At 49.3% G+C, this 12,537-nt stretch overlaps 1 protein-coding gene across 1 annotated transcript; it reads left to right on the top strand.

Annotated features, from left to right (window-relative positions):
* Nucleotides 1-3,353: 3,353 nt before the first annotated feature.
* Nucleotides 3,354-8,759, top strand: SOX9 (SRY-box 9). The gene is made up of 3 exons (XM_003786172.3): nucleotides 3,354-4,162; nucleotides 5,071-5,324; nucleotides 5,887-8,759. The coding sequence occupies exons 1-3, from the start codon at nucleotides 3,732-3,734 to the stop codon at nucleotides 6,729-6,731; spliced, it is 1,530 nt and encodes a 509-aa protein (XP_003786220.1). The 5' UTR covers nucleotides 3,354-3,731; the 3' UTR covers nucleotides 6,732-8,759.
* Nucleotides 8,760-12,537: the final 3,778 nt, after the last annotated feature.

Below are 12,537 nucleotides of genomic sequence, written 5' to 3'. Positions count from 1 at the left end.
GCAAGGGGGCCTGGCGGGGGAACTGGAAGAGAGAGGGGGTACCCCCTTCTCCTATCTCCTCTATAGATAACATCGCCCAGGGCGGACACTCTTCCTAGGACACGCGCACCTACTGAAAATTGAATTACACACCGTACCCACTTCTGATTCGGAATTTTGGATAGGGCAGTCCTGATTTTTAATGCCCCGGGTGAAGAGAACCCCACTTGCCTGCATGCCTCACCCCTACCCCGGAGATTCAAACCTCCCCACTCCCTCCCGCCCGCACTGCCCCGGAGAGCCCGCGAAACTCGCCCCGCTGCCAGCCGCTCTGGGCTCTGGTCTCCGCTCCCGAGTAGATGCTGGGGAAATTAAGTCCGGCGCCGGCCGGGACGTGCGAGAGCGAGAACCAGGGGGAGCCGACCTCAGTTTCCCGAGGTCCCCCCCTTGGGATCCTGTCGCACGTCAGTGTCTACCCTCCCAGCGGCAGACCTCGCAGCTCTGGCTCAAGAGCTGGTACCTGAAAGAGCGGGTGCGCCAACATTGTGCAGTGCGGTCCTAGCCCACCTCTGTTCCTGACGGTCCTGTCCCTCTGTTCTGCCCTTTCCCTCCCTCACCGCATCTGATTGGGACCCAGCCCACGGCGTTTAGCACTTGGCTAAAATTGGGCCTCAGTTTCCAGATTTGTAACCTGAACAATGGGAGCGGGTTCCTTTCTCTCTACCTCTGTTTGAGGTCCCGTGGGTCGGGACTGAGAGTGTCTTCCCAGGGTCAGGGAGGAGGAGTCGGGGCGACCCTGGAAACCACAAGGAAGGGAACCGAGCCCCTGAGTAGGGATGGGGAACTGAACACCGGGATGCCCCTACAAAAACACAGGACCAACCCACTCGCGAGTCGACGGTACCCACACGCTACACTTGGCCTGAGTTTGGCTCGCCCGGCAATGCTTGGCATCATGGGGATCAGGGCCCTTCTCCCGGCCTCGTCTCCCAGCTCTGCGCAAAACAGAAACATCAGACATCTCCTGTGCTCTTTTTTTTATCCCGTTCCATATGGACACAAATTCTCCTGAGTTGCCCAGAAGTGGACCCGCACAGGAGGGAATATCACGTAGGAATTCCTATTCCTGCAGAGAGAAATCTCAACAGCAAACCAGTCCTGATTGAGTAGAGCACACCATCCCCCCGCAGCTACCACCGAAGTTTTCCTGCAGTCGTTAAGTTAGAGACAGTTTCTGGGCTTTTGGCGCCCCCTCTGGATAAACACGAAAATTGCAGCCCATTTTTAAGCAGACTGACTGTTACCCCACGTTTTTTAAAAAAGACGCAAAAATACAAAATGCTTGCATTAAATGAGCAGAGAATTACAAAAAACTGTAGAATGCTATTTAAATTATACATATCTTATTTCGTAAATGTATTAAATATATTCATACACGTATGTATATATCTTGACAAATATTTAGTGGAATATTCCAAAATTATCTTACAGTCAGTTTTCTTCACTGCATGGCAATTACAATAAAATGCAACTAAATACAGACGCCCTGGTTAAAACATCTGCCCGATGATCTCTGAGTCTCCTGATCAGGTGTCTAGAATCACACACAATGCCCCCTACCCAAGACACAGAAATGGGTCCACACTAAGCGAGATGTTTTCCCCCAAAAAAAGACGGTGTTATTTTTTACACTTTCTGAGAGTTATCACAGAGCCAGCTGTGAATAAGAAGCTATTGTATGGAGGCCTCTTAAACTTGTGAACAAGCCATAGCGTACTGGAGACATCTCATCCGAGAGAGTTTATATTCGTTTAAAAAGAAAATACTGTCGAACAGGGTTGTAACTTACTACTCTATGAAGGGTTCTGTTTCCTATAAGAAATGTCGGCTTCTTTGGAGAAAAAAACAAAATTTTAAAAAATCTTCAAGAAAAATATGAATATGAATCTTGTAATACTGTCTGTACTTTGCAAATTAGAAACAAAAAAAAACAATTTTTTAATAAGATGTGGGCCAGTTCATGAGAATAATTTAATTTGAGGCAAACTTTTGCAAAAGCCCAAAAGAGGGGAGTTTAAAATGAAGAGTATTCCACAGTTGTGAGCAAACTAGTGATTCTGAAGGCAGGCGACGAAGCTGTTTTTTCTGTTACAGGACAGATAACTCTGCACTTACCCAACCTGGCTCTAAGGAGTTCGTTTAAACATAAAGGTTGTGTTCAAATCACACTTGAAATACTTGAAATACATCAGAGGCACCTCCACCACCTTCCCCAGCACTCACAACTGTGTGCGGGTCTCAAAGGACGGGACTAAAGTTGGAACCACGGACGATTCACCCTTCCAGGTGTTTTCTAAAGAAGAAACCGTGCCGCCAGGGTGGACTGCTTTTGTCTGGCCTTTCATAAACCCAGTGACCGGTCTCGGCCTCGGCCTCGCTGCTGCTTTTGCAAACTTGCATCTCTTAAAACCAGAGCAGTTTGCAAACTTTTCCCCAGCCGCATCGCTGCTGACGATTTTTGAATCGGCCAGGAGTCGAAGAGCTGAACGTCCAAGCGGCAGCCCTGCCACTAAGGAACGTCGGACGGATTGGGGGTCAGGGAGGGGAAATAGAAGGACTTGTCAGAGTTCAAGTTCGGTGCGGTGCGGGACAGTCCCGAGAGCGCGGGGCTACTGTGTCGCCGCTGCCATAGCTGCCGCCAGCCTTCGCCCGGACTTACTTAGTTTTGGTTTTCATTGATTCCCTTGGCAAAAGCGCAACAGAGTCCTGACCAGACGCACCAGCCCTGGCGAACCAGAGCATGTTAATCTATTTATGTGGATTATTACGGAGGAAGAACAGCGGGCGTTGAGTCACCAAAACATTTGCTTCAAAAGACTTTCCAAGCACTCTGAGAGGCAGGCAGGCTCTGGGAGCCTAAACTAGGTTACGCTGCAAGGCAAGGCTGCTTTTCGAATACTGCAAACTCTAGCTAAGTCCCCAGTACCGCGGAGAGAGCAGTGAAAAGAAATGTGGGGGGTGGGTAGATCTTAGTCTAGACACACACACACACACACACACGCGCACGATTCGCGCGAATACAGCACCAAAATTCTGACATTCGGAGAGTGCGGCAAACTTACACACTTGGGCGTCCCGGTGTCCCCCGCCTTTCCCGCAACACCCCCCACCCCACCCCCGCACCAGACCATCCACCCTTTGGCTGCAGTCCCCTCCCTTCTCCTCCCTCCAACCTCTTACCCAGCCCAGCGCCACAATCCTCCTCCCCAAAATCCAGTCCAATCAGCTGCCTGCCAAGCCGAGCCTGCGGCGCTGCGATTGGCTGAGAGCTCTAAGGTGAGGGGGAGTATTTATTAAAGAGACCGGGCGCTGGGAGTTGGAGAGCCGAGAGCGGAGCTCAAAAGTGAGTGGGAACTTCGGTGGCGCGGAGACTTGCTAGTTTGACCGCGGGAGCTTTTCTTTGAGCGAGGCGAAGAGAAGGGGTGCAAGCGCCCACACTTTTGCTCTTTTTCTTCCCCTCCTCCTTCAACTCTCCAATTCGCCTTCCCCCATTTGGAGCGGGCAGCTGCGGACTGGCCACCCGGTGCCTTCCTAAGTGTTCGTCGCTGCAGCCAGCAGCCGCGCCAACCGCCCCGGGAGCCGCTAGCTCCGCGTCCGGGCACCCGAGGGGAGTGGAGCCCGCGCCTCGCGTCCCCGAGCCGCAGCGGCTTCTCGCCTTTCCCGGCAACCCGCCCCCTGTCCCGGGCCCGCGTATGAATCTCCTGGACCCTTTCATGAAGATGACCGACGAGCAGGAGAAGGGCCTGTCCGGCGCCCCCAGCCCCACCATGTCCGAAGACTCGGCGGGCTCTCCTTGCCCTTCGGGCTCGGGCTCCGACACCGAGAACACGCGGCCTCAGGAGAACACTTTCCCCAAGGGCGAACCCGATCTGAAGAAGGAGAGCGAGGAGGACAAGTTCCCCGTGTGCATCCGCGAGGCTGTCAGCCAGGTGCTCAAGGGCTACGACTGGACGCTGGTGCCCATGCCAGTGCGCGTCAACGGCTCCAGCAAGAACAAGCCGCACGTCAAACGGCCCATGAACGCCTTCATGGTGTGGGCGCAAGCGGCGCGCAGGAAGCTCGCGGACCAGTACCCGCACCTGCACAACGCCGAGCTCAGCAAGACGCTGGGCAAGCTTTGGAGGTAGGGCCCGGCGGGGGTGGGCTGCGCGGGGCGGCTGGGCGCTGGCCAGGACCCACTGTGCCCGCCCCGCCTTCGTGTGCCCGGGAATTGCGGTCCGAGGAGGCTCGGGCGTGGGGGGCGGGGGGATGTGGAGAAGAGGTGTAACTTTGTCTCAGAGTTTGACAAAGTTCTTGGATTGTTCAAGTGGACACGGGGAGGAGGTGGTGGGTGGCAAGGGTGGAGGAGATCGCCAGAGGGTGGGAGAGGACTTGTAGGAGACAGAAGGTCAGGGCTGCCAGGTCTCTTGGAAGTTGGGGGAGGAGGACCAGTGGATTTGCCTCTCCCTCCTTCTATCTGAGCTCTCCCTTGTAGCCCTAAACCCACGGAGATGCGATGGAGGGTGGGGGAGAAATCCAGGCTGGAAGAGAACCTTAGCAGGAAGGGGAGGGAGTGGGACACAACTGGAAGGGGGGGGCATAAGGGGCGCGAGGAGACTTGCAACTTAAGCAGTTTGGGGGAAAGTTTTTAAAGGGTGTTGGGGTGGGGAGAAAATAACTCCAGTAGCAAGGCGTTTAGAGCGGCAGCCGCGGGGAGCTATTTTCATCTGCGGGGTTTCCAGAATAAAAGGAAAGGGGAGGGGGCGGAGCGGGGAGTGACCCGCTCAGGTCTGTATGCAAGAACTGAGTTTTTTTTCTCTCTCTCTTTTTCCTTTTCTGTTTTTTTTTTTTCTTTCTTTCTTTCTTTTTTTCTTTTCTTTTTAAGATTAGTTACAAGTTGCAGCAGCCACTGGGAAGCTGGAGGGGGTGGGGGGGTGCGCGTAGGCTGCGGAGTGGCCAGGGTCCCGCCTCCTCCCCCTGCGGCCCTGACAGCTCTGTGGGTCTCACTTACCGGCTCCCTCTTTTACTCTGCGCCCCCTCTCCTCCCCGCAGACTTCTGAACGAGAGCGAGAAGCGGCCCTTCGTGGAGGAGGCGGAGCGGCTGCGCGTGCAACACAAGAAGGACCACCCGGATTACAAGTACCAGCCGCGACGGAGGAAATCGGTGAAGAACGGGCAGGCGGAGGCCGAGGAGGCCACGGAGCAGACACACATCTCCCCCAACGCCATCTTCAAGGCGCTGCAGGCCGACTCGCCTCACTCGTCCTCGGGCATGAGCGAGGTGCACTCCCCTGGCGAACACTCGGGTGAGTGTGCCCCCACCCACCCCAAATGCCTGGCACACCCTCAGGCTTTGACCTAGGACATTCTCCTTTTAGAATTTGGGGCTCCTCTGGGAGGGAAATACTACTACTACTTTCTGCGCCTAATCTGGCTCCCCTCCCTACCCGGAGACCCACGAGGGGCACGAGCTCACACACATACACACTCACCCCCAACGCATTCCCTGCATCCTAACAGATTAATTTTTTATTGCGAAGTAAAATGCCTTTACAGCTTTACAAGACTTGCCCCTTTTTCTCTTTCTCCACCCCCAAAGCACACACTGAGCTCTTCTGCAGGTAACAATTTGGTCATTCGGACCCGTGGGCCCCAGACCCTCCCTGATAAAAGGCCCCTGTCGGTTGTGTACTGGCAGGTTAATCATTGGCAACTTATCTCCAGCACAGCGCGCCTCCTACTTGGCCCAGGGATAGGGTCCCTAAGACACCCACTAGCGGGGGAGGGTCCCAGGAGGGTTCTTAAGCCTAGGGCCTTTGCGTGACTCTTGTTGATTTCCGGTGCTTTGTCCTCTTTTACTGCCTGCAGGGCAATCCCAGGGCCCACCGACCCCGCCCACTACCCCCAAAACAGACGTGCAGCCGGGCAAGGCTGACCTGAAGCGAGAGGGGCGCCCCCTGCCAGAGGGGGGCAGACAGCCTCCCATTGACTTCCGCGACGTGGACATCGGCGAGCTGAGCAGCGACGTCATCTCCAACATCGAGACCTTCGACGTCAATGAATTTGATCAGTACCTGCCGCCCAACGGGCACCCAGGGGTGCCGGCCACGCACGGCCAGGTCACCTACTCTGGCAGCTACGGCATCAGCAGCACCGCGGCGACCCCGGCGGGGGCGGGCCACGTGTGGATGTCCAAGCAACAGGCGCCGCCCCCGCCCCCGCAGCAGCCCCAGCAGGCCCCGCCGGCGCCCCCACAAGCGCCCCCGCAGCAACAGGCAGCGCCCCCGCAGCAGCAGGCAGCGCCCCCGCAGCAGCCTCAGGCTCACACGCTGACCACGCTGAGCAGCGAGCCTGGCCAGTCGCAGCGAACGCACATCAAGACCGAGCAGCTGAGCCCCAGCCACTACAGCGAGCAGCAGCACTCGCCGCAGCAGATCGCCTACAGCCCCTTCAGCCTCCCGCACTACAGCCCGTCTTACCCGCCCATCACCCGCTCTCAGTACGACTACACTGACCACCAAAACTCCGGATCCTACTACAGCCACGCCGCCGGCCAGGGCTCCGGCCTCTACTCCACCTTCACCTACATGAACCCCGCCCAGCGCCCCATGTACACCCCCATCGCCGACACCTCTGGGGTCCCTTCCATCCCGCAAACCCACAGCCCCCAGCACTGGGAACAACCGGTGTACACACAGCTCACCAGACCTTGAGGAGACCGCAGAGGGCGAAGACGGCCGAGATGATCTTAAAAATAACCCAAGAAATAAATCAACCAGAATTTCCTTTGGACTTTTTTTTTTTCCCCTGTTCCTTAGAGACACTTAAGCTAAAGGCAACTCGTACCCAGATTCCAAGACAGAAACATTATCTACCCAACGCATTGCCAACTTGTGGAAGCAGTGGCCGAGGCACCCTGGGAGAGACGGACCCGCCGGATCGAGGAGAAACTGGACTTGAATATGTTGTTCAGAGCGAGCGTGGAGGGCGATGGAGAACCGTGTGATCAATTTTGCTCAATCTCTCTGCCTGTTTGGACTTTGTAATTATTTTTTAGCAGTAATTAAAAAAAAGGTCCTCTGTGAGGAATATTCTCTATTTTAAATATTTTTAGTATGTACTGTGTATGATTCATTACCATTTTGAGGGGATTTATACATATTTTTAGATTAAAAAAATTAAATGCTCTTATTTTTCCAACAGCTAAACATAGTTGAACAGCGCGTGCCCTAGCTTTCCTTGCAACCAGAGTATTTTTGTACAGATTTGCTTTCTCTTACAAAAAAAGAAAAAAAAAAAACAAAGACAAAAAAAAACCTTTTGTTGTATTAACATAAAAAAGAAAAGCAGAATTGTATTATGAGATCAATTTGGGGAGTTATCTTTGTTTAATTCCTCAGTCTTTCCAATTCTAGGAGGAGCTGCCTTAATAGAAAAAGAAAGGCCTTATTTTGCCAATATGGGGTAAACAGTAATAGTCTAGAGAAGCATTTGGTAAGCTTTATCGTATATATATTTTTTAAACGGAGAATAACACCTTGAGCCTTAAAATCATGCTGCTGAAAAGTACTTGTGCTCTCTTTTAGCGCACTATCCCTGCCTTTGCTTGATTGCTGCAGTCTTAATAAAAAGGCAAAAGGCAAGCGAAGGAGACGAAATCTGTTTTGGGAACATTTCAGCAGCCAATAAGTGCCCCAGTGCACTGCCCCTGGTTGCCTGCCCGGGCCCCACGTGGAATGCAGATGCTCGTGCATTCAGACTGTCACCTGTGCCTCTCTGAACACCAGCAGTTAACCTTCAAGACATTCCACATGCTAAAATTATTTATTTTGTAAGGAGAGGTTTTCACTTAAAAAATAAAATCTTCCTTTTTTTTTTTTAATTTACTTTCTTTAAAATAGGTTGTTGGAGCCTTCCTCAAAGGGTATGGTCATCTGTTGTTAAATTATGTTCTTAACTGTAACCAGTTTTTTTTTTTATTTATCTCTTTAATCTTTTTTTTTTTATTATTTTAAAAGCAAGTTTCTTTGGATTCCTTGTCCTAGATTTGTACAAATGCCTTTTTGTCTGTCTTTTTTTTTCTTTTTGCTTCGTTATTTTTGTTGAAAACAAACTGGAAACTTGTTTCTCTTTTTGTACAAATGAGAGATTGCAAATGTAGTGTATCACTGAGTCATTTGCAGTTTTCTGCCACAGACCTTTGGGGCTGCCTGAATGTGTGTGTGTGTGTGTGTGTGTGTGTGTGTGTGTGTTGTGACACAAAACAATGCAAGCCTGTGTCACTGATATTCCCCTGCTTGTTCTGTTGGAGAGGGAGGATACCAGAGGGGGGTCAGCCCACTGACAGACCTTAATCTTAATGACTTCTGTGGCTGGAGAGTTTGAGGATTGCTTTTTAAAAAAGACAGCAAACTTTTTTTTTTTTATTTAAAAAAGATATATTAACAGTTTTAGAAGTCAGTAGAATAAAATCTTAAAGCACTCATGATATGGCATCTTTCAGTTTCTGTATAAAAGCAGATCTTTTTAAAAAGATATTTCTGTAACTTAAGAAGCCTGGCATTGAAATCATATTTTGTCTTTAGGTAAGGTTTGGTTTGTGTTTGTGTTTTATTTCACTTGTGCTCTGCCCCCTCCCACAAACCTTTTGTTCTCTCTGTGAAACTTACTTTTCCTTTTTTTCTGCCTTTCTTTCTTTTTTGTATATTATTGTTTACAATAAATACACATTGCATTAAAAAGAATATGGCCCCATGGATTTATTCACAGGTGGTTCTCCAAGATAATGATTGGACAGATTTACCAAAGAGACTGTTAACTAGTGATTGCTGTGATGTTTTCTTTTTTTTTTTTTTCATGTGCATCTTTGACGATTCTAAAACAGACTTTGAGGAAAAACCTATCTCCCCAAACCTAAGTGGAAAAACCTTGCAGATTGCCACCCCAATAGGCCCCATAGAAAATCACACACCAGTAGTTGCCCACTCCTTTTAACAACCTCATGCTTCAGGGCAAAAGCAGTTCCCCTGTGGAGGTCAGAGGGAGTATTAGACTTGAAATCGGTAGCTTGTCAGTAGACAGAATGCCAGAGGGGCTGACTGGCTTGTCTGAATTTAATAGGGCCAACTTTTTGTTACCGGGAACACATACCGAAGAAATGGCAGAGGAAGCCGGAGAAAAGCAGAGTGTCTACAGGGAACCAACCTGTCATATTAACCCATTAAGTGATTCAGAGCCTTCCCCATTCCTCTGCACAGACAATGGGAGGAGATTATTTTTCTGTTCCCTCTTAACTCATTCTGAGCAGATGCAAAACCATCAGTGAAGAAATAAGACCTAATCCTGTTTGCCTTGGCCCCAGTTGGATGGGGAGTTTCCAGGTTCAGAGAAACATTCAGGTCATTTTTCACTAAATAGATGAAATCACCCCTCCACTCCCACCCTCCCATGGGCACATCTCCTCCTCCCCTACCCCACCCCACTCACACCCCAGCTGATGGGGGAAGTGTCCCTAAGAAGTCACCTTCACCACCTCGGGCTGGTTTTTCTACTAGGCCGGTGTCCCTGACCATCTTAACCAGAGCCCGGCCTCTCTGGCATTACCTCACCTTGTCTGTTTCGGCTTGTTGGATTCTGGCTCGCATCCCACACCAGGATCAAGGCAACCAGGAAAATGGTAGTTATCAAATGGAGGCGACATTAGTACTAGGCCTCCTTTGCAAATTCCTTCAGCAAACATTGATTGAGGGCCTGAGATCTGCTGGGGACTGTGCAAATCCCTCCCTCCCCCTCCAGACGTCAAATTTTGTTCCTTGTTTGTGACGTAGCCTCCCCATTCACTTAGGCCCTCTATTCTTACGAAATTCTCATATATATATATATATATATATATTCCCCTCTTTTTCTTTTTTGTCTTGCCAACAGTCACAAAGTCCCTTTAAAAAGTCTCTGGTGTTCAGTAATTGCTGCCCACTTTATTCATCTTAATTCCTTTGTCTATTAAATTCAACACGCACCACTCCACCGTGACCACCACCTCCCCTGCCAAATCTAGGCGTTCCTTAGGCTGTTCTCTCTTCAAGGAATATGCTCTGTTCTCAATGGGTGACCTCTGGCAGGCCTTCCTGGCGGGAGAATGTGCTTGATAGGTGACCTAAGACATGTTGCCCTCACTTTCCTGTGCCTTGATTTCCCCTTTTGGTAAACATCATTCCTGAGAATTCCTCCTACGTGTAACAAGGTTGTTAGTAGAGGAGTTTTACCTAGGAGCTGTGTGGGAATTGACCACCTCAGAATCTTAACAGCAGTCTTCCTGCATTAAGAGTTTCTGGGAGTGATACCCAAGGAAAGGGGGTTTTGCAAGCTTCCCGAGTGGCTCTGACACACAATCGAAAACAAGAGACACTGAAGTACAGTGAGAGAATCCCTCGGAATCCCATTCACCCCCACCCACCAGATCGAGTCAAAGCCCAATATCACCAGATTATAAAATATTTTGGAGGAATTTTTATTCTAAATCAGAAGCACAGAGCTTATCACCCAGGCAACAACAACACCCTGATTGCAAAGCTCAGAACGAGTCTTCCGTCCCAGAAGAGGCCGGTGTGGAGATCCAAGGTATTTGTTTTTGTTCCACTCAAAATAAAACATTTCCTAATTATTTTAACAAAAGGGGGAAATTTTAGCAAAAGAGAATAAAAAACGAACTCATCTAGAAGCAGCGTTCTGGTCTATTATTAAACCACGATTATGTGGATTAGTTTGAACTGTCCAACTTTCTGCCTTCAACTCCGTCCCATCCATTTCCTTCCCTTGATTTCCAAAATGAACATTCTTGAGGCACCACTGTGGCACTTTTTATGTTAAGTTAATTGATGACCTGTTGCTATAGTCAGAGAGATAGCTCTACTACAAACCAAAGAAGTGAAAATTTTAGCAGTCCTTAAAAGCGCAGTCTGTTTTTAAGGCCCTGTACTTAATCTCAAATTTTAAAACCTTATATTCTTTTTTTATGCAACTCCCCCCAAACAAAACTCCAAAACTAAGCTTCAGTCCTCAGAAAAGCTGGGTCTGCCCATGACTACAGCTGTTGGCTTGTCAGTCATCCAAGGTTGCAAGCAAGATACTTTTCCTTCTGTTCTCAACAATGCCTGACATCATAGAGGCTTAATAATGCCTACCTTTCATTATGTCCACAAACCTGGTGGCACTGCCACCGGAAACAGTAAAAGCCTCTGCAACACTTGTCCTTTTCAGGGTCTCATGCCTCTGAGACTCAGCTGATTCCCATTTCTCACAGGACATTATCTCTTGGGCATAATGGCAGTTGTTAGCACACAAGACCTGCCCCCCTTGGTCCTTTGCCTTCCTCTTCCTACTAATTTCATTCTGTCCTTTCTTTGCCACTTCTTCCCCACGTTTTCTGAGAGTCTCCCCTTGACTTCCGGAGCCGGCAAGTTCATTATGAGCCTCGATTGGTCTAGTGCTCGTCCATCATCCACAGACGAGAACTACTTTACTCTGGCTTTCTGGGGGATAATTCTTCTTACAGCAAATACAATATGGGACAGGAAATTTCATGGGGGGGGGGGAGACAGAATTTGGGGCAATATGTATATTACCTTGAAGGTACAGTTAGACACATCCCTTGAGTATTCAGGATTTCATAGTGAACCTAATCCCATTGCCAATATTTCATGCGGCCACATTCCACTTTAGGAACATTCCCCACCCCCTTCTTTCCATAAACATTTGTTGAGTATTTTCTGTGGATGAGGATACAGCTGTGGACAAGAAAGTCTATCCTCATTGGGCTTATGCTTTCATGAGAAGAAGAGCCAAAAATAAACAGCATTCCCTGGTAGTTTTTCTTTGTTTTTTTTTTGTTTTTTTTTTTTTTTTGAGACAAAGACTCACTCTGTAGAGTGTTATGATATCATAGCTCACAGCAACCTCAAACTCTTAGGCTCAAGCAGTCCTCCTGCCTCAACCTCCCAAGTAGCTGGGACCATAGTCAACCACTCCAATGCTCAGCTAATTTTTAAGAGATGGGGTTTCGATCTTGCTCAGGCTGGTCTCAAACTCCTGAGCTCAGGCAATCCATCCACCTCAGCCTCCCAAAGTGCTAGGATTACAGGTGTGAGCCACTGTGCCCAGTGGCCTTGGTATTTTCCTGTTTACGTGTTATGAAAAAAAAAAATGCAACTGACTATGGCCCCTTTGGAGACGAGGCATAGGAGTCTACACAGATAGACAGTTGGCAGTTGCTTAATTAGAGACTGGTTTCTATGAACACTTACTCACATCCTTTTCTTCCTCTCCTGATTATCATTCATTTTCCAGCGACATGAAATTGACTCAATTCACATAAGATGACCCTATTTTATTTTTATCTCAGCCACTCCCTCCTGGCCTTCCCCCCTCTTCTCCCTGATAAATTTCTGTTTATCTCTCTACTTCTTGATGAACCATGAATTCATGTAGTTTGCAATCTTCTTTTTACCAAAGAGCCCAAGAGAA

This window comes from Otolemur garnettii, unplaced genomic scaffold, assembly GCF_000181295.1.
Source record: "Otolemur garnettii isolate 467f Iridium unplaced genomic scaffold, OtoGar3 scaffold00018, whole genome shotgun sequence".
In the NCBI taxonomy this organism is placed as follows: domain Eukaryota; kingdom Metazoa; phylum Chordata; class Mammalia; order Primates; family Galagidae; genus Otolemur; species Otolemur garnettii.
Note: the sequence above shows the minus strand (reverse complement) of the source record. Positions and strands in the feature narration are given on the sequence as shown.